At 40.8% G+C, this 23,024-nt stretch overlaps 1 protein-coding gene across 2 annotated transcripts in view; it reads right to left on the bottom strand.

The window, feature by feature from the left end:
* PEBP4 (phosphatidylethanolamine binding protein 4) overlaps positions 1–21,833 on the bottom strand; it is a 277,100-nt gene extending 255,267 nt beyond the window's left edge. For both annotated transcript variants that reach the window (XM_060787017.2, XM_060787018.2), the window contains exons 1-3: positions 21,770–21,833; positions 16,535–16,657; positions 12,098–12,230 (exon numbers count right to left, since the gene is read on the bottom strand). In XM_060787017.2, the coding sequence (XP_060643000.2) occupies positions 12,098–12,230; positions 16,535–16,656 (255 nt within the window). In that variant the 5' untranslated portion in view covers position 16,657; positions 21,770–21,833. The remainder of the gene's footprint in view (positions 1–12,097; positions 12,231–16,534; positions 16,658–21,769) is intronic.
* Between the last annotated feature and the right edge of the window lie 1,191 nt (positions 21,834–23,024).

Genomic DNA, 23,024 nt, shown 5'->3' with positions numbered 1-23,024 from the left:
TTGACCTTGACCTTTTACTCATATTCCCTCCTAATTAGAAGAAGGTGGCCTGCAAATTAAGAACACGGAAATCTGCTTTAGACTGAGATAGATCAGTGATCCATTTCGGTTCTTTTCTGTATGATTTGGCAGATGATCACTAGGATCTATGTTATGAATAATAACTCTTCAATGTGAATGGAAGCAGGTGACATTCGTGGAGTACACAAGTCCGGGTGCGTGAGAAAGTTAGAGGCTAAGCCTTTGCTGTTCAATATGGCGGGGGGGGGGGGGGGGGGACACAAATATTCAGTTTCACCTGGTAGGCTTTATATACAGATTTGGAGCTCTGTGACCAGGGTGAGCGGGTCCCGAAATCGCTCAAATCCCAGCCCTGCCATTGTTTCCTATGAGCTAGACAACTTTATATGAGTTAATTTCAAGGAGCAGCAATTCAGCGAGGTTTAGAGATGTAATTCTTCACTGGCGCAATGAGTAATTTTAGCCATTTCCTTCCTGCTGCGAGAAAGACTTTAAGGTGATAATTTCCAAACCCTAGTCTCAATTTGGGACATTTTGGCAAAATATTCACAAGTGGTTATTTGGCACAGAAAATAGGGGGTTTTTTATACAAAAAATTAATATTAAACCAAACTTCTGTTCTAAAAGAGAGATGGGCATTCAGAAAGTCTCAGTTTCAGATCCTAGCACCTCAGGATAAGGTTTCCGTCCCTAACATCAAGAGAATTTGGCCTTGATCAGGAATGGGCAAACCTAAGCCCGGGGACCGGATGGGGTCCCTTGGTCTCTTTCCTCAGGCCCTCCTCTCTCTCACCATCCTATCCTTCCTTTCTTCCCTCCTTCTTTCTCCTTCCATCCCTCCTTCCCTTCGACCCTTCTACCCTTCTACCTTTCCTTCCCTCCTTCCTTCCCTTTTTCCTCTGACACCCCCTCCTTCAATCCCTCTTTCCTTCCCTCCTTCCTTTGACACCCCCTCTTCCCTCCCTCCTTCTTTCCCTCTTTCCTCTGACACCCCCTCGCAACCCCTCCCCAGGGGTCACGACCCTCAGATTGAGAAACACTGATCTATTTGAATTGAACTAGATCAGGAATGGGCAAACCCGGTCCTGGGGAGCGGATGCGGCCCTTGGACTCTTTTCTCAGGCCCTCCTCTCTCTCACCATCCCATCCTTCCTTCTCTCTTTCCCTCCCTTCCTTCCCTCCCTCTTTCTCCTTCCATCCCTCCTTCCCTTCCACCCTTTCATCCTTCCTTCCATCTTTCCTTCCCTGTTTCCTCTGACATCCCCTTCCCTCCCTCCTTCCTTCCCTCTTTCCTCTGACACCCCCTCATGACCTTCTCCCTCTTTCTCCTTCCATCCCTCCTTCCCTTCCACCCTTTCATCCTTCCTTCCATCTTTCCTTCCCTGTTTCCTCTGACATCCCCTTCCCTCCCTCCTTCCTTCCCTCTTTCCTCTGACACCCCCTCATGACCTTCTCCCTCTTTCTCCTTCCATCCCTCCTTCCCTTCCACCCTTTCATCCTTCCTTCCATCTTTCCTTCCCTCTTTCCTCTGACACTGCCTGCCCTTCCTCCTTCCTTCCCTCCTTCCTTCCCTTCTTCCTTCCCTCTTTCCTCTGACACCCCCCTGGAGCCCCCTCCTTCCTTCCCTTCCCTCCCTCCTTCCCTTCCACCCTTGCTAAATGGTTTATGGACTTGGATTTGGTGAACACTGACCACAAGATGTATTTTTAATTGCTGCTAGTTTATTACCTGATTGTTTTAATCAGTTATAACTGTGATATTATGTGTTAAATTTGTGTATTGTATATCGCATTGTATGTTGTAATCGTTAGGCACCGAATTGTGCCTTTTGTAAGCCGCCCTGAGTCCCCCCGAGGGGGTTGAGAAGGGCGGGGTAGAAGCACCCCAAATAAATAAATAAATATTTCATCCTTCCTTCCCTCTTTCCTTCCCTCTTTCCTTCCCTCTTTCTTCTGACACCCCCTCGCAACCCCCTCCCTCTTTCTCCTTCTTCCATCCCTTCCACCCTTTCATCCTTCCTTCCCTCTTTCCTTCCCTCTTTCTTCTGACACCCCCTCGCAACCCCCTCCCTCTTTCTCCTTCTTCCATCCCTTCCACCCTTTCATCCTCCCTTCCCTCTTTCCTCCCTTCTCTCCCCCCTCCTTTCTCCTTCCTTCCCTTTTGCCTTTTGTTGGAGTTGGTCCAAAACACCCGGAGGGCCAAGTTGGCCCATGCCTGGTATAAGGAATAGCTATGGAGATGAAAGGTTGAGAACCACTGGCTTAACCTCTCATACACCTGAACTTGTGTTCACCACGAATGTCGCCGGACTGCATCTCAATAGTTTCCCTTCCCGATGTGGCGCTCCAAGTCGTCACTGAGCAGCCGCCTGAAAGTGAAGACATGCACAGAGGCTGGAGCATATATCCATATACCCTGATTCCTAGGCGAGACTGAGCGGAAGGCACGGGTTTCCTAAGGAGGAGAGTCTCTGGCCATATTCACTTAGGCCAAGAGCCCACCGAATCCTCCTCTGAGGAAGTCGTCAAAAGCAAGGATAAAAAGAGAAATGTGGAAGAGGAGGGAAAAGGTAATGCCGCAAATTGCAGCTTAAAAACATCGCTGCCGCGAGTAAATTGCTTTTTAACAAGCAGACAAGCTCTATCAAGAGCATCTGCCGTATGTTTTTATAAAGTGCAGAAATATGTTTTTAAAAGGCCAGTAAATAAAGTTCCTATCGATTTGATCTCAAGTGTAATCTGTTTTTCTGTCTGCCACCAACACTGGTAATAAAGCAGAATCATGTAAGACGGCATTTCGGCTAATGCGGCGATACATCACCGCGGGGACTGCGTGTTTGCTGGCGATCTATCATGTTCTATTGGGATTGCTTAGCTGGAGAATTTATAAACTTGCTCCAAATTGATGCAATGTCCAATTTTCTTTTCCAATTTATTTTTGGTTGAGCAAAGCAATATTGAGGTGTCTGTGAGGCAAGGAGGGAGCGCTTCCCGTCTCTCCAGATGTTCAAGCTTCCGAGTGAGCGACCGACCGAGCGCCCATCGTGGACGGAAGCACCGTTGGCCAAGAAGAAGCCGTGAGGTTCTCCTCTTCCCAAGAATACGAGGGCTTTCTGGAGATCTTTAGGCATCTCAACCGTTGGGCAAATATAAATAAAGCATGAAATGGTTCCAGGTGGACTCCAAAAGTCACCAATAAAAATGCAGCATGGCTCCCTCTGCTTATACAAGTGTGTTTGATAAAGCAAGAGACAGAAAATAGGCTTAGAACAAAATTCAGTAATTTTGCCTATCCAGAAATCAAGATAAATTACCTTACCGAATAGATTTGTTATTTTGCTTGCTAACTACTAGGTATGGGCAATCCATGGTTCTAAATGGTTCTAAAGTACTTGCAAAACTAGAGGATGCTTTGCTTCTATAGTGTTGCTAAAGTTCTGGTGGTGAAAATTTCAGAACTCTAACAAAACTTTCAAAATTTCTGGGTTGTTGTAGGTTTTTTTGGGCTGTCTGGCCATGTTCTAGAAGCATTCTCTCCTGGCGTTTCACCTGCATCTATGGCAGGCATCCTCAGAGGTTGTGAGGTTGTGAGCTCAGACCTCACAACCTCTGAGGATACCTGCCATGGATGTAGGCAAAATGTCAGGAGAGAATGCTTCTAGAACATGGCCAGGCAGCCCAAAAAAACCTTCAACAATACTTGACAATACTTTCAAAATTTCATTATAAATGGCAGTTCCTAATTGGGTCTGTCATAAAAATCGCCAATAACAAAATAATAATGAAATTTTGAAAGTTTTGTTAGAGTTCTGTAATTTTCACCACCAGAACTTTAGCAACACTTTAGAAGCAAAGTACCAGTGCCCTCTAGTTTTGCAAGTGCTTCAGAACCATTTAGAACCATGGATTGCCCATGCCTATTCACGACCATCAAACTGATTCTGGTGACGCTCTGAATGGGAGACCTCCAAGTCACTCCATCATCGAAAGCCCTGTTGAGGCTTTGCAGATTCTGGGACTGTCTCCGTTTAGTTATCTCGGCTTCCAGGGAGAATTCAGCCTGGATTTGGCGCTAGGATCTGCTTATTTGTCTGTTCAGCTGTCCACGTGTATTCATAGGACTCTTCTAAAATACCGTACATACTCGAGTATAAGCTGAGTTTTCAGCCCTTCTTATACTTGAGCTTATACCCGAGTCAAAGTTATTTATTATTTTACACTGTAATTGTTATTATTGTATTACATTTATTATTTTTCTCTATTATTTTATTATGATTACATTTATTATTTTTGCTCTATTATTACATTTCCATTATTTTACTCTATTATTAGTGTTATTATTATATTTCCTTTATTTTACTCTATTTATTATTGTTACATTTATTCTTTTTCTTTATTTCTTTATTATTGTTATTGTTACATTTATTATGTCTCTATTATTATATTTATCAATTTACTGTATTATTTTATTACTACTACATTTATTATTTTACTCTATTATTAGTGTTATTGTTACATTTCCATTATTTTACTCTATTTATTATTATTACATTTAATCTTTTTCTTTATTTCTTTATTATTGTTATTATTACATTTATTATTTCTCTATTATTATATTTAGTAATTTACTCTATTTATTATTTTATTACTACTACATTTATTATTTTTGCTCTATTATTACATTTCCATTATTTTACTCTATTTATTATTACATTTATTCTTTTTCTTTATTATTATTATTATTAGATTTATTATTTCTCTATTATTATATTTATCAATTTACTCTATTATTTTATTACTATTACATTTATTATTTTTGCTCTATTATTATTTTATTATTACTACATTTATTATTTTGCTCTATTATTATTATTACATTTATTCTTTTACTCTATTATTACTGTTATCATTACATTTCCATTATTTTACTCTAGTTATTATTACTACGTTTATTCTTTTTATTTATTATTATTATTACATTTATTATTTTTCTACTATTACTACATGTATCAATTTTCTCTATTCATTATTTTTATGATTACATTTACTATTTTACTCTATTTATTATTTTATTATAGTTATTACATGTATTCTTTTACTCTATTATTACTGTTATTATTACATTTCCATTATTTTACTCTACTTATTATTACATTTATTCTTTTTCTTTATTTATTATTGTTATTATTACATTTATTATTTCTCTATTATTATTACATTTATCAATTTACTCTATTCATTATTTTTATGTTTACATTTACTATTTTACTCTATTATTACTGTTATTCCTTCCCCCAGGTTGAGAAACGCTGATCTATAAAGCACAGGATTATTTCCTTGGCGCATTCCATAGCTAACGAATGCTTGCAACGTGATCCGTGGTGCCTCTCCCTTTCCTGAACCCAACTTGGACGCCTGGCATTTCTTACTCTGTACAGTGCACATTTATTTGGCGTAAAACCTTGGGTCTCCCTTCGCTTTTAGGGGAGACTCCACCCAATGGTCCGGCAGTTACTGCAATCTGTGGTGTCCCTTTTCTTGTAAACAGAATGTCTATCAAAGTGATTCCTACCCGTTGGGAATTATTATTTTTTTATATATACTTATTGAAAGATTTTAGTTAGATCTAGAGTAGATTCTGTCTATGCTGATTGAAACAGCTCTGTTCGTATGCCATCTGTTCGTGATGTTTTTTCTATTCTTTTCAAATGCTGTGAATGTAGCTTCTGCTTCTCTTTCTAAAATAGCAGATTCATCTTCAAATATTTCTGCATTGAATGAAACTGTCGTCCTTTCATCTTATTTGCATAAACCTTTAATGTACTAGGAGCCCCTGGTTCAAATCCGGGGAGCGGGGTGAGCTCCTGCTGTTAGCCCCAGCTTCTGCCAACCTAGCAGTTCGAAAACATGCAAAGGTGAGTAGATCAATTGGTACCGCTTCTGTGGGATGGTAACACTGCTCTGTGAAGTTATGCCAGTCACATGTCCCTGGAGGTGTCTATGGACAACGCTGGCTCTTTGGCTTGGAAATGGAGATGAGCACCAACCCCTAGAATTGGACACGACTGGGTTTAATGTCAGGGAAAACCTTCACATGTACCTTTTCTTCAGTGTACTAATTCTACCAGCTTTTTATTTCTACTTGGTCATGTAACACATATGTTCCTTATTATGGTCAATAACCAGCACCAAGCTCATGTAATATGTTCCTCTGCTTGTTGTACAGTTATATACAGCGTAAGCACATGGTCGAATAATAGAAAACAGGGGAATTCTAGACAGGAAACAATCAAGGCCAGCTAACACCTCCCAACAAAGGATTCCCCCAGGCAGGAAGCAACCAGGCGTTGAAGTTGCAAGGCTATTCAATGCTAATCAAGCTGGCCAATTGCAATATTCACACTTGCCTCCAACAGACAAAGAGTTCTTTCTCCCACCGTGGACATCGTTCCACAGTGAGATAAACCTCACTTGCCTAGTTCCCAACAGACCTCACAACCTCGGAGGATGCCTGCCATAGATGTGGGTGAAACATCAGGAGAGAATGCTTCTGGAACATGGCCAGACAGCCTGGAAAACTCACAGCAACCCAAGTTCTATATTTTTAGGAGCAGCTCCACCTCCTGATGATGTTTCAGTGCATAGATTATACATCCAGCCTATTTTTTAACTGTCAGAAAAAAGCCATCCAAGAAAGTTGAGCGCAGAGTTTCCCTCTCCTCAAAGGTGAGACCGAGAAGGCTGACCTGGACATTCCACTTCTACCTGCCATCGAGTGAAAGCAACAGGGAAGTGTAACCCCTCTTGTCCCAACAACATATTTTGCAAAACAGTATGCAACTACACTAAAACATATATATATATAATCCTTGAGTTGGAAGAGACCTCATGGGCCATCATCCAGTCCAACCCCATTCTGCCAAGAAGCAGGAAAATTGCATTCAAATCACCCCTGACAGATGGCCATCCAGCCTCTGTTTCAAGAAGGAGCCTCCACCAGACTCCCTCCGGGGCAAAGAGTTCCACTGCTGAACATCTTTCACAGTCAGGAAGTTCTTCCTCATGTTCAGGTGGAATCTCCTTTCTTGTAGTTTGAAGCCATTGTTTTGCGTCCTAGTCTCCAGGGAAGCAGAGAGGAAGCTTGCTCCCTCCTCCTCCCTATGACATATTCCCCTAACATCTTGATCCCTGGCCCTCTTCATGTCTCCTCTCAGCCTTCTCTTCTTCAGGCTAAACATGCCCAGCTCCTTAGGCCGCTCCTCATAGGGCTTGTTCTCCAGACCCTTGATCCTTTGAGTCGCCCTCCTCTGGACACATCCCAGCTTGTCAATCTCTCTCACGCATTAAGAACAAACCCTTTCAAATGATTAGAATGGCTTTCTATTTAAATCAAACGTCATCCTCAGTACTGGGCAGGTTTTGCTACGTTTCAAATAGAATCCTAGAATCCTAGGGTGGGAAGAGACCTCCTGGGCCATCATCCACTCCAACCCCATTCTGCCAAGAAGCAGGAATATTGCATTCAAATCACCCCTGACAGATGGCCATCCAGCCTAATAGCAGACATTGTTTCCTACACACACATAGTAAGTTAAGTCTGTATTTCCGAACTCAGCAAACATGCAAACTCTGGGGAGAATCCCAATGGCGACTAGGGTCAGATCCCCGCCATCATCTCACCTGCAGGCAGTCGTTTGGGATGAAGGAGTCCCTCAACTTCGGAAGTATCCCAAGGCATTCCAAAGTTCAATGACACATAAACAGAGATATGTTTTAAGCCAAAACAAAACACAGGGATCAGGATCTCCGAGACAGCGTTCTGCTTCTGTGCTCTGTGCACAACTGCCTTTGCCCATTGTGTTAAAAAATGATTATACTATCACATGTTGCAACACTTAGCACATTGTGTGCTATTCATCCCTGCTCAAAAGAGACGAATTTGGAAATTGACCAAGTTATTGGGGAGAAGTCTCGGAAGTAAGCCGGATCCAGCCTTCAGATCGACCGACTCACAGGCTGCCGTCCGTCCGCACTGCTCTCTGCTGGCCGGCTGAACGTTGCCGATAAACAAAAAGCTGGAAATCTCCAGGTAAGTGTTTGAGAAAAAATAAACATTCACAATAATAATAATAATAATAATAATAATAATAATTTATTATATTTATTTATTTTATTTACTATATTTATTTATTTATTATATTTCTTTATTTATTAGCAACTCAAAGGTCCCTTCTACACTACCATATAATCCAGATTATCAAAGCAGATAATCCACATTATCTGCTTTGAATTGGATTATATGAGTCTACATGCAGTCATGCCAGCCACAAGGCCCTGGAGGTGTCTATGGACAACGCCGGCTCTTCGGCTTAGAAATAGAGATGACTAGACTTAATGTCAGGAGAACACCTTCACCTTTATATCAATCTACACGGCCATATACCTTATATACTCGAGTATAAGACGAGTTTTTCAGACCTTTTTTTAAACTGAAAAAGCCCCCCTTCAGCTTATACTTGAGTCAAGGTTATTTATTATTTTACCATCTAATACTATATTTACATTATTTTACTCTATTATTGATATTATTATTATTACTGCATTCATTATTTTACTCTATTATTATTATTATTACATTATTATTGCATTCATTATTTTACTCTATTATTACTACATTTATTATTTTGCTCTATAATTGTTATTATTACATTTACATTATTTTACTCTTTTTAATATTATTATTACATTTATTAGTTTACTGTATTCATTATTATTACATGTATTAGTTTGCCTTATTATTATTACAATTATTATTTTACTGTTATTATTACATTTCCACTATTTTACTCTATTATTATTTTTATTACATTTAATATTTTACTCCTTATTATTATTATTATTACTGCTACATTTACATTATTTTACTCTATTATTATTTTATTGCATGTATTATTTTACTCTATTTTATTATTACATTTATTATATTCCCTCTATTATTACATTTATTATTGTACTCTATTTATTATTGTTATTATTACATTTATTATATTATTGTTGTTATTACATTTATTATATTCATCTATTATTATTATTTTATTATTATTATTATTATTGCATTTATCATTTTATTCTATTTTATTTTTATTACATTTATCATTTTACTCTATTATTATTGTTGTTGTTATTACATTTACATTATTTTACAACAAGGAATTAAATCTGACACATGAATGTATATACCTAGTTCCAGGTGTTCTGAGGTGCCTGTTGTTCACTTTTGGAGACCCCATGGAATGCAAGGAGGAATCTCCTCTCTGACACCAATTCTCCTAAAGACACATCAAGGGCAATGGTGCCATCTAGTGGTACTTTCCCAAAAAACCTTCTGAAGTTGTCACATATTTCATAGAATCATAGAATCCTAGAATCCTAGAGTTGGAAGAGACCTCCTGGGCCATCCTCCAGTCCAACCCCATTCTGCCAAGAAGCAGGAATATTGCATTCAAAGCACCCCTGACAGATGGCCATCCAACCTCCAAAGAAGGAGCCTCCACCACACTCCCTCCGGGGCAGAGAGTTCCACTGCTGAACGGCTCTCACAGTCAGGAAGTTCTTCCTCTTGTTCAGATGGAATCTCCTCTCTTGGAGTTTGAAGCCATTCCTCCTTTGCGTCCTAGTCTCCAGGGAAGCAGAAAGGAAGCTTGCTCCCTCCTCCTCCTCCCTGTGGCTTCCTCTCACATATTTATACATGGCTATCATCCTCTCAGCCTTCTCTTCTTCAGGCTAAACATGCCCAGTTCCCTAAGCCGCTCCTCATAGGGCTTGTTCTCCAGACCCTTGATCATTTTAGTCGCCCTCCTCTGGACACATTCCAGAGGACATTACATTTTGGACATTACAGACCTAACAATAGCTGAATAATTTATTTAGAACACTAACACAGGGCTTTGCAAATGGGTATTTGTACCAAGTTTACCCCAGATCCATCATTGTTTGAGTCCACAGTGATCTCTGGATGTAGGAGGACTACAACTCCAAAACCAAAGGACACTGCCCACCAATCCCTTCCAGTATTTCCTGTTGGTCAAGGGAGTTCTGTGTGCCAAGTTTGGTTCAATTTCATCATCAGTGGAGGTCAAAGTTTTTCTGGTTGTGGGTAAACTATAAATCCCAGCAACTACAACTCCCAAATGACAAAATCAATTTTTTTGAGTGAAGGACATACATTGGGTTGTTAGGTGTCTTGTGTCCAAATTTGGTGTCAATTCGTCCAGTGGTTTTTGAGTTCTGTTAATCCCACAAACGGACATTACAGTTTTATTTATATAGACTAGCCGTCCCCTGCTATGCATTGCTGTGGCCTAGTCTGGGTATATGTGTTTTGTGTGTGTGTGTATGTATATATATGTGTGTGTATATTTGTGTACACATGGTTTTGCGCATGCATTTTAATGTATTTTTTGGTTTTTGGCTTCTTAAGTCCCTTCTGCTGTATTTTCCAGTATTTTCATGAGTGATGGTCACTCCCTGGCCTGAGAGGTGTCTTGTGTCCAAATTTGGTGTCAATTCCCCCAGTGGTTTTTGAGTTCTGTTAATCTCACAAACGAACATGACATTTTTATTTACATAGATGGTGATACTTCTAACCTAGAGCAGAGATTCCCCAAACTCTAGCCCTCCAGATGTTTTGGTCTCCCAGAAGGCTCAGCTGCCTTGACCACTGATCAGAATGTCTGGGAACCGACGTTCCAAGCTTCTGGAAGACCAAAGTTTGGGAAATACCAACATACGACAGGGCTTTACTTTTATAAAAAAAAAAACAACATGTCACCATAACGAAAAAGGACATACATAAACCAAACAAACATAACATAGTCCAATTAAATTATAAAGACAGTACTTGAGTGTATTGTCTATACTTCCTTCCTTCAGGGTTCATGATTCTTCCTTCAAAAATGTCAACCATTTCCACTACCTTGGCAGCCAGCTCTCCACAAAAGTCAACACTGACACTGAAGCTCTGCGAGTGCAGCATTTTTCTGAATGAAGCAGAGAGTGTTTGAGGACCGAAACATCCGCTGGGAGACCAAGATGCTTGTTTATAAAGCTATGGTCTTCCCAATCCTGCTATACTCATGTGAAACGTGGACTGTCTACAGATGTCACACTCAACCCCTAGAATGACTCCATCAGTGTTGCCTCTGAAAAACCCTGCAAATCTCTTGGGAAGACAAGCAGACAAATATCAGCGTGCTGGAAGAAGAAGCAAAGACCACCAGCATTGAAGCAATGGTCTTCCACCATCAACTCCACTGGACCGGCCATATTGTCTGGACGCTCAAAGCAGTTGCTCTACTCCAAACTCATGAATGGAAAACATAATGTTGGTGGACAGGAAAAGAGATTTAAAGAAAGACTTGCGCCAACCTTAAAAACTGTGGCATAGACAAGGAGAACTGGGAAGCTCTGGCTCTTGAGCGCTCTAACTGGAGGTCAGCTGTGACCAGCAGTGCTGCAGAATTCGAAGAGGCACGAATTGAGGGCGAAAGGGAGAAATGTGCCAAGAGGAAGGCATGTCAAGCCAACCCTGACCAGGACGGCCTGTCCCCTTGAAACCAATGTCCACACTGCAGAAGAACATGCAGATCAAGAATAGGTCTCCGCAGCCACCTACAGACCCACCGCCAAGATACTATACTTGGAGCACCATCATCCTCAGACAACAAGAGATCATCTAAATAAGTAAGTCAAGTCTTTTGTAGTCGCCTTGCATTGCATTAGGTGAAAAGAAAACTAAAAATGCTTATTTTTGTTCACAAAGACTCCTACTGCTTCCTTATTTCCTTTCCAGGCTATTAGAGTCCTTCTCTTTATTCCCTGTATCCCATTAATTCCCCATTCGTGTTTATTTATTGGTAGATATTTGCAGGCCCAAACACCTGGAGGGTCGCGGGTTATAAAATGTAGAGCATTTCCTGTCAGTTTCCACTTTCCAGTTATGTCAAATGTCACATTAAACATTTCAAGTGGTGTGTCTTTTTCTGCCTGAGTGTCGCAACCATAAAGACAGGTCTTACCGCATCTGCTTCTTGGAAGAGGACGGCGGGGCTGCTCCATTCCTTGCTGATCCGCTTACGGTACTGGTTACACTCGGGAATATACATACAGCCAACATCTCCCAATTCTGGATACACAACTTTTAGATCTCTCCTGTAGAGAACAAAATATGGGACTGAGGTCCATGTTACATAGTAGATACCACATGTGCCTCCAATGCTGCGGGATCGTGAAGTGATTTATAGTTTCCAAAGCACGACTTCCCTGAACTGCTGCAGGTGGGTAGCAAGTGTCCCAAAAGCAAGCAAAAATACAGCAGAGTCCTTTTGTTAGAGACCCTGAAATTAGGTCTTCTTAGGTCCGCATCACGGGAACCCGTAAGGAAGGAGAAAGTCCCAAAAAAGATTAAAAAAACAAAGTTTATTTTAGTTTCTTCATGAAGAAGACGGACAGCCTGGCAGCATACGCAGATGCTCCCCTTCAAGTGACTGCCGCGCCCCTCCTCTTTTTCAGGTGACTTTCATACTCAAGTAATAGATCATGGATAGTACTCTCTTTCCAGCCTCTCCCCCTTGACCTTTTGATGGAAAATACCTTCTTGAACCTGCAGATTTTGCGCTTAACCACAACCTTTGAACTTAACCACAACACAACTACTTCCTGTGTAGACTTGAACTTTGTATGACCTCTACATGTCACATCTTGTTTCTTAAAAACATTTTCTTCCCTGTTGCTCCTTTTCTACAGAGAATGGGTATATTTCTCTTTTGCTGTTAATTTCATTCAAAGCCCCTTGCTTAGCATTTGGGAATTTCAGTCAAAGACCCTTTCACTTTCACAGCAAAAACATGCTTCAGCCTGTCTATCAGCAGAGTCCAACTGCCAGCATCTGACATTATCTACACACTGTAGAGCAAACTCAGAGATCCAGGTTTCATCCAAAATATCTTCAACTTTACAATATATACAAAATATACAAACAGGATTTGGAGATCCATTTTCCTTGTTCTTGCAAACAATCAGCATCATCAGATAGTCACATAAAGCACAGGCGGATACTCACACAAAACAGAAAAAGAGAAATATACCCTTTCTCTGTAGAAAAGGAGCAACAGGGAAGAAAATGTTTTTAAGAAACAAGATGTGACATGTAGAGGTCATACAAAGTTCAAGCCTACACAGAAAGTAGTTGTGTTGTGGTTAAGCTCAAAGGTTGTGGTTAAGCGCAGAGTCTGCAGGTGCAAGAAGGTACTTTCCATCAAAAGGTCAAGGGAGAGGGACTGGAAAGAGAGTACTTTCCATGACCTATTACTTGAGTCACACAGGAGAGAGAAAGATGGATTCTTTCACCCACCTTCATTTCCTAGCTCCTTTCTTGTTTACCAGCCTCTTAGGTTTCAGACTCTGCTGATAGGACATCAGTAAGGGACACTGGCTGATGCAATAACCATCACAAGGTTATCACATTCACATAATCTATCAATATACCACATGTTAATCAAACAGTATTTTTTGCATGTTTAGGAATGCTGTCCCATTTCTATCTACACAACATTCAAGTCGCTTGTCGGTTTTCTCAGGAAACAAGGACTCAAGAGGTGGTTTTGCCAGTTCCTTCCTCTGAAAATATTAGCTACAGTGTCATTACTGGTCTCCCATTCAAGTACTAATCAGTGCTGATTTATTTTATTATTTATTTTTTATGCTTCTATACTGCCATTCTCAGCCCGAGGGCAACTCACGGCGGTTTGCAAAACGGCACAATTCGATGCCCACAACAGTACAAAAATGATTTAAGCATTAAAAATTCATTACAATTAACATCAGTAACACAATAAAAACGATAAGTCCTCTGCATTTTATTGCCAGTCATTGTCCAGTCGCGTTGTCCAACCATTCCGAGATCAGAGTTTAACAGCTACACTGCGTTTGGGAAGGTCTGCTCCTATAGCCAGGGTTTAACTTTTTTGCGAAACGTTAAGAGGGTGGGGGCCGATCTAATGTCCCTGGGGAGGGCATTCCACAACCGAGGGGCCACCGCTCAGAAGGCCCTATCCCTCGTCCCCGCCAATCGAGCCTGTGAAGATGGCAAGGCCGAGAGCAGGGCCTCCCCAGAAGATTTTAAATTCCTAGAGGGTTCGTAAGGAGAGACACATTTGGACAGGTAAGCTGGGCCAGAACCGTTTGGGGCTTTATAGGCTAAGCCAGCACTTTGAATTGAGCCCGGTAGCAAATTGGCAGTCAGTGGAGCTGGCGCAACAGAGGAGTTGTGTGCTCCCTGAGTGTCGCTCCTGTTAGCAACCTGGCTGCCGAGCGCTGGACCATTTGGAGCTTCCGAACAGTCTTCAAAGGCAACCCCACGTAGAGAGCGTTGCAGTAGTCTATACGGGATGTAACCAGAGTGTGGACTACTGTGGCCAAGTCAGACTTCCCAAGGAACGGGCGCAGCTGGCGCACAAGTTTTAGTTGTGCAAAAGCTCTCCTGGCCACCGCTGAGACCTGGGGTTCCAGGCTCAGGGATGAGTCCAGGATTAGTCCCAGACTGCGAACCTGTGTCTTCAGGGGGGGTGTCACCCCATCCAACACCCCATCCAGGTTGTAACCCTATCCCCTGTTCGGCCTTTGACCCTCCTTAGCTTCCAAGATCAGATAGGATCTGGTGCCTTTAGAGGCTGCATGCTAGAAATCAATTAAGCATATAGATTCCATAAAGAGTATTCATTTTAAGTGGCTCCAATCATCATCATCATCATAATCATCATCATCATCATCTTTATTTATACCCCACCACCATCTCCCCGATGGGGACTTGGAGCGGCTTACATGGGGCCAAGCCCAGACAACAGAATACAGCAAAATAAAACCAAAACACAAACTGAAAACGCAAACAATAAACAATAACATCATTGGGTTGTTGTAGGTTTTTCCGGGCTATATGGCCATGTTCTGGAGGCAATTTTTCTCCTGACGTTTCGCCTGCATCTATGGCAAGCATCCTCAGAGGTAGTGAGGTCTTTTGGGACTAGGAAAAATGGGTTTATATATCTGTGGAATGACCAGGGTGGGACAAAGGACTCTTGTCTGCTGGGGCTAGTCCTTGGTCTCACCCTGGTCATTCCACAGATATATAAACCCATTTTTCCTACTTCCAATGGACCTCACTACCTCTGAGGATGCTTGCCATAGATGCAGGCGAAACGTCAGGAGAAAAATTGCCTCCAGAACATGGCCATATAGCCCGGAAAAACCTACAACAACCCAGTGATTCCGGCCATGAAAGCCTTCGACAATACAATAACATCATAGTTCCATAAAACGTATGAATACATAACAATATGAAAATTACAGTAAACACAGGCACAATAACAATGGGCAGGCAACATGTAGTAATCAAAAGGACAAACTGACTAAAACTAATTAAAAACTCGGGCGAGATAAAAGAGGGAAGCAAGTAATTTAGGGAGGAGGGCTCATTCCAGCGGGAGTTGTGGAAGCAAGCTTTCCCATGGGGGGGGGAGGGGGGCGTAGACTCCAATGACAGAACTTTGAGGCTGAGCAATCATGTGGGATTATATACCTACTCATCAAAGGCGCAGCGGAAGAGCCAGGTTTTAAGGTCCTTTTTGAAGATTTCTAGGGAAGGGGCTTTCCTAATTTCTCCAGGCAGAGAGTTCCAGAGTCGGGGAGTCACAGCGGAAAAGGCGAGAGAAGGGCCTCTCAGGAGGATCAGAGGGCCCGAGATGGTTCATGGCGGGAGATACGGTCACTAAGGTAGGCGGGTCCCAAACCATTTAGGGCTTTGTAGGTGATAACCTGCACCTTGAATTGGGACCGGAAAATAAATGGCAGCCAGTGGAGCTCCCTGTAAGTCGCCCCAGTTATTAATCTGGCTGCCGAACATTGGACAAGTTGTAGTTTCTGGGCCGTGTTCAAGGGTAACCCCACGTAGAGAGCATTACAGTAATCCAGTCTAGAGGTAACTAAGGCATGGACCACCGTGGTCATGTCAGACTTCACGAGGTAAGGTTGCAGTTGGTGCACAAGTCCAAGGGAATGAAGTTGCAATTGCTAAAAGTGTTGAAATAAATACATCGTTCTTCGACCCTGAAAATGCATTCATTGATAGGCAAAAGTGCTACTGCTTTGCGTATACATTTTTGCACACAACTAAGGTAATTAGTGACGGCTGAAATAGGAATGAATGTGCAAATTCCTCGAGGGTGTTTCACAAGGAAAGCTACGTTCTTCAGCAATGAAACAAAAATTGTGTTATATTATTATATTATATTATATGCTACTTCAAAACCTATCAGAATTGTGGAAATTATGAAAACACGCTTAAGGTGTGAGCTTGTATCACACCGTTGGGCAACATGGGTCATAACACACTGAGAGAAGACCCCGTGTATTTTTGTAAAAATAATAATAATCGGAAAACATTTTTAAAATGAGTTTACCTGCAAAACATGCCGTCCTCACCCTCCAGCTTCTCGAAGATACATTCTTCCATACGGACACCCCCTTGCATGCTAATTAAAATGAAAACAGCTTTCAGAAGATGGGTGATCTGGGTCTTCATCCTGCAAAGTGAAAGACAGAAGATGTAAATGTTAGTTTCTAAAATATATGTCATGCCTACAGTTTTTGAAATTGCAAAAAGGCAGTCACTTCTACCTTCTATGACTCAGGACTTACACTAGCCGCCCACTGCCATGCGTTGTTGTGGCCCAGTCTGTGTATATGTGTTTTGTGTGCATATATATGTGTATATGTGTGTATATATTTGTGTATATGTATGTGTGTGTGTTTGCATGTGTGTGTATGCGTGTGTGTATGTATATATATATATGTATATATGTGTGTGTGTGTGTGTGTGTATGTATGTATGTATATGTATGTATATATATATATATATATATATATATATATATATATAGCTTAAAGTCCCTTCTGATGTGTTTTTCAGTGTTTTTATGAGTGATGGTCACTCGTTGGCCTGAGAGGTGTCTTGTGTCCAAATTTGGTGTCAATTCATCCAGTGGTTTTTGAGTTCTGTTAATCACACAAATGAGCATTATATCTTTATTTATACAAAAGATTTACAATCTGTGTGATGGAAATAGTCCTTTAACCTGTTGCTCACTTTCATATATGACATTTATCTTATATAGATTTTCTTTTTGCCAAACCCACATATTTATTATTATTATTATTATTATTGTTATTATTAGTGAGATGGAGGGCCTGATTCTGGCAGCCCAAGAACAAGCCATTAGGACCAATGCCATCCAAGCCAGAATTGAAAAGTTGACGACCATCTGCAAGGAAGCAGATGAAACAATAGATCCCATCCTGAGCTGCTGCAAGGAGATTGTTGCTCAGGTGATTTGTTGGGACTTGTGCCACAAACACCATCTCCCTGCGACAAAGAACGGGTGGGATCACAAGCCGGAAAAGGTTACAGAGAATGAACACATCAAACTCCTCTGGGACTTCTGAATTCAGACTGACGGAGTTTTGGAGCATAACACTCCTGACCTCACAATCATGGAAAAAACCAACATATGAATCGTCAATCTTGCAATCCCAGGTGACAGCAGGATTGAGGAGAAACAACTGGAAAAGCTGACGTGATATGAGGATTTAAAGATTGGACTGCAAAAACTCTGGCACAAGCCAGTCAAGGGGGTCCCAGTGGTGATTGGCACACTAGGTGCAGTGCCTCAAGACCTTGGCCTGCACTTAAAAACAATCGGCACTGACAAAATTATCATTTGCCAGCTGCAAAAGACCACCCTACTTTGATCTGCACGTATTATTCACAGATACTCACACAGTTCCAGACACTAGGGAAGTGTCCAATGTGTGATCAAATACAAAATCCAGGATAGCGATCTTGTTTGCTGCGTACTAATCTTGTTGTGTATCTATTAATAATAATAATAATAATAATAATAATAATAATAATATACAGAGTTCAATGTATTCTCAAAGGCTTTCGTGGCCAGAATCACTGAGATGCTGTGAGTTTTCCGGGCTGTATGGTTATGTTCCAGAAGTATTTTCTCCTGACATTTCGCCCACATCTATGGCAAGCATCCTCCGATGTTGTGTGGTGTGTTGGAAACTAGGCAAGTGGGGTTTATATATCTGTGGAATGATGTCCAGGGTGGGAGAAAGAACTCTTGTCTGTTGAGGGTAAGAGTGAATGTTGCAACAGGCCATCTTGGTTAGCATTTAATGGCCTTGAAGTTTCAAGGTCTGGCTGCTTCCTACTTTCCTAGTTTCCAACAGACCTCACAACCTCTGAAGATGCCTGCCACAGATGGAGGCGAAACGTCAGGAGGGAATGCTTCTGGAACATGGCCATACAGCCTGGAAAAATAGCAATGATGATGATGATGATGATGATGATGATGATGATGATGATGCATGAATATTTGCAACCAACTTGGTAAATATTTCTGTAGCCTGTTAGGCTTGGCTGATAGGCTCTGGGCCCAAATTTAGAAACGTGCACCAAAATATGTGTAAACTTTCTTGCTGGTTTTCCCTGAGCATGCACAGAGTATATTCTCCCTCCTCCAGAATCACTCTTCGTGCAAGCTGAATGCAGAAGCTCGGCATTTATTTTCCCCAGGTGTATTCAACAACAATCCCATTTAAGTATAATTCATACTGTTAAAAATTAAACATCAAAAGCACGATGTGCCGAAGCTTAAGAGAGCAGAAAGCACATCATGTTAACTTTGAACAGCGCGTGCAGATTGAAATCTGCCTTTCCTGCCCGTGAAATTCACCTCCGGCTAAATGCCCATGTTATGATGGGGAGATATTGTTTCCAATTAGTCTTAACATTCTGTTATTTCTATTGAAAGTAAAGGGGATTTCTAAAAAAGAAAAGAAATGCATGATATTAGTTTTCCCTAAACATTGTATTGTTTGCCCATTGTGTGTGTGTGTGTGTGTGTGTGTGTGTGTACATATATATTTTTATAAATGGATAAATAAACTTGCAGGTTAGATATGTGTTTGTGTGTGTGTGTATTTATATATATGAATAAATAAAACTGTTTGCAGTTTATATATGTATATTTGTGTATGTGTGTACACATATGAATGAATAAAATGGCTTGTGGTTTATATATATATATCAATAAACAAAATAGCTTGTGGTTTACATGTGTGTATTTGTGTGTGTGTGTGCATTCATTATAACTGCACCCTCAATTCGATTCTGACACAATAAAGAAACAAAGAAACAAACAATGTGTGTGTGTATTTATGTTGTTACCTGCTGATAGAAATAAGAGGGATAAAAATAAAATATTAAATAAAATGACAATAAATAAACAAACAAACAATATGTGTGTGCATGTATATATATGTGTGTGTGTGTATGGTTACCTGCTGATAGAAATAAAAAAGAGGGATAAAAATAAAATAAATAAAACATTAAATAAAATGATAAATTATTTTGTATTTATTTTATTTTTTGTCATGTCAAGAGTGACTTGAGAAACTGCAAGTCGCTTCTGGTGTGAGAGAATTGGCAGTCTGCAAGGACGTTGCCCAGGGGACATTGCCCGGATGATTTGATGTTTTTATCATCCTTGTGGGAGGCTTCTCTCATGTCCCTGCTTGGGGAGCTGGAGCTGACAGAGGGAGCTCATCCGCCTCTCCCCAGATTCGAACCTGCGACCTGTCGGTCTTCAGTCCTGCCGGCACAGGGGTTTAAGCCACTGCACCAAAAGCAAATAAACAGTGTGTGTGTATATTTATGTTGTTAGCTGCTGATAGAAATAAAAAAGAGGGATAAAAATAAAATAAATACAATATTTAATAAAATAATAAATAAACAGTTTGTGTGTGTGTATGTGTATTTATGTTATTAGCTGTTGATAGAAATAAAAAGAGGGATAAAAATAAAATAAATAAAACATTAAATCAAATGATAATAAATAAACAAACGTGTGTGTGTTTATGTGTGTGTGTGTGTGTGTGTGTGCATGTGCGTGTATGTGTGTGTATAGTTGCCTGCAGATAGAAATAAAAAAGAGGGATAAAAATAAAATAAATAAAACATTAAATCAAATGATAATAAATAAACAAACGTGTGTGTGTTTATGTGTGTGTGTGTGTGTGTGTGTGTGTGCGTGTATGTGTGTGTATAGTTGCCTGCAGATAGAAATAAAAAAGAGGGATAAAAATAAAATAAATAAAACATTAAATCAAATGATAATAAATAAACAAACGTGTGTGTGTATGTGTGTGTGTGTGTGTGTGTGTGTGTGCGTGTATGTGTGTGTATAGTTGCCTGCAGATAGAAATAAAAAAGAGGGATAAAAATAAAATAAATAAATTATTTAATAAATAATAAACAAACAATCAAACTGTGTGTATATTTATGTTGTTAGCTGCTGACAGAAATAAAAAAGAGGGATAAAAATAAAATAAATACAATATTTAATAAAATAATAAATAAATAAACAGTTTGTGTGTGTATGTGTATTTATGTTGTTAGCTGCTGATAGAAATAAAAAAGAGGGATAAAAATAAAATAAATAAAACATTAAATAAAATGATAAATAAGTAATGAAAATAAATAAACAATAAAACAAATAAATAACTTTTGGCTGAACAGGCACAAGATTCAGCCACAGTTTCCCTTTGCCACTGAAATGCAAAACAAACGCAAAACCACAAACTTCCAATTGGAAATCCCGGCTTCTCTTTCTAGCTTGCTCGCCATACGCAAAAGGCATCTCATTAAGAAGCAACCTGTATTTAATATTTAATATCTTGGAACGTATTCTCAATCAAATATAGAATTAGGCTGTCCTTAAGGCTCCTGGTGTTGGCTCCCTGCTATTTTGAGATATATACATACACACGCATGTACACAAACAAACAAGACCACAAGCCTACCTCACAAGGCAGTTCTGAGGCAGAGAAACAACAAGAAAATACCAAATAATAATGTAAGAATAAGAATAATTTATAAAAAATAAAAAAATAAATACAAATTTTAAAAAATAATAATTTAAGGTGCTTATGGAAGGTCAAAGGTCTTGAAATTAAAAATAGGCCATTGGAAACAATGTAAAAGGAGAATTTTGTGACACATATTGTGATGTTTGTATGATGCCTATGTGATGCATGCATATTATTATTACAAAGGATATATAAGCAGAGGCAATTCCTTTGTCCTGTACCCTGTTTACTGGATTTTTTTGTTCTTTGGGCAGGTTTTCCATATGTCATTTTCACACAAATTGCTCCCCAAAAGAAAGTGGTTTGACGGACCTTCCTCTTGGCACATTTCTCTCTTTCGCCCTCCATTCATGCCTCTTCAAATTCTACAGCACTGCTGGTCACAGCTGAACTCCAGCTGGAGCGCTCAAGGGCCAGGGCTTCCCAGTTATCCTGAAATTTGATCCTTCTCCTACTCAAAACTCTTCAGCAATCCTCTTCAACCTCATAATTAGAGACATTTTAGTTCTACACACGATTTTCATTACAATTTTGATCTTCAGTTGAGAGTATATTTGACTATACTTGTTAGCCCTTGCTTTAGGGAGAGAGATGGCTACAGAAGAGGAAATGCTGTCCCATCCAAATGGCTAAAGCTCTTCCAATGGATAAATACAAGGCACCCAATGTTTGCGATTCTCCTGGAAAGTTGTAGTTACCTGGGAACGAGGAGTCAAAGTCCGGCCAGAAAGTGCAGCAGACCTGCTTTCCCTCAGTCTTGGGAAAGTGAATAATCCCTCGCAGCTGCTGAAGCTCTTAAGCTGCCAGTCATTACGTCAACGAGATCAGGCCAACAGCTGGGCAGGGACAGCCACACAGCAAGGGAAGTGGCTCTCATTGGGGACTTTGGCGGCGATTCCTCATCACCGGCAGTTGGAGAGAGATTCTGTCCACCCACAGGTAGAGTTCCAAGAGGTTGAGAAGCTGAACATGGAGAGCAGGGCCTTGGAGAGCCTTGGCACGAGGTGCAGCTACACCAGGCATGGCCAAACTTGGGCCCTCCCTCCCTCACTCCCTCCAGGTGTTTTGGACTTCAACTCCCACAATTCCTAACAGCCGGTAGGCTGTTAGGAATTGTGGGAGTTGAAGTCCAAAACACCTGGAGGGAGTGAGGGAGGGAGGGCCCAAGTTTGGCCAAGGCTCAATCAATAGTAAGGGGTTGTGGAAGGTGTAGTTTGGAGAGGCACCAGCACTCTTTGGCTGAGAAGCTGGAAGACCTTGCAAAATCTCAGCTCTTACGATTCCATATCAAGTGTCAAACTGCGTTCATTCTGCCGTGTAGATGCCTTCCTAGAGCACTCTCCGCCCTCCGTAGCCGTGCATTCAAAATATTTGCAGATGGAAGATGCCTAGTTCTTAAATAAGGTGTGCCTATATACATAAGTTAACTAAGCCACTGACAAACTACAAGAAAGGTGATTCCATCTGAACATGAGGAAGAACTTCCTGACTGGGAGAGGGAGCCGTTCAGCAGTGGAACTCTCTGCCCCGGAGGGAGTGTGGTGGAGGCCCCTTCTTTGGAAGATTTTAAACAGAGGCTGGATGGCCATCTGTCGGGGGTGATTTGAATGCAATATTCCTGTTTTTTGGCAGAATGGGGTTGGACTGGATGATGGCCCAGGAGGTCTCTTCCAACTCTGATTCTATGTCACTGAACAGATGGATAACATTAATAATAATAATATTTCTTTCCTTAGTGAGTGAGCCAGAGCTCCCTGTCGGCCGTCACCACCCCCAGCTCCTTCAAGGTCAAGCCAGTCCCTTCAAGGATGTCATCCACCCGCCTTGCCCTTGGTTGGCCCCTCTGAGGTTGAGGGTTGAGGTTGAGGGTGGCTTGCTTTTTGTGAGAAAGCTGAGGCAAAGAAGGCATGAAGTCGTTGTTGTTTACTGGTTCAGTTGCTTCCGACTCTTTGT

Source organism: Anolis sagrei, chromosome 7, assembly GCF_037176765.1.
Source record: "Anolis sagrei isolate rAnoSag1 chromosome 7, rAnoSag1.mat, whole genome shotgun sequence".
NCBI lineage: Eukaryota > Metazoa > Chordata > Lepidosauria > Squamata > Dactyloidae > Anolis > Anolis sagrei.
The sequence above is the reverse complement of the archived record's forward strand: the minus strand, read 5'-3'. Positions and strand labels throughout refer to the sequence as shown.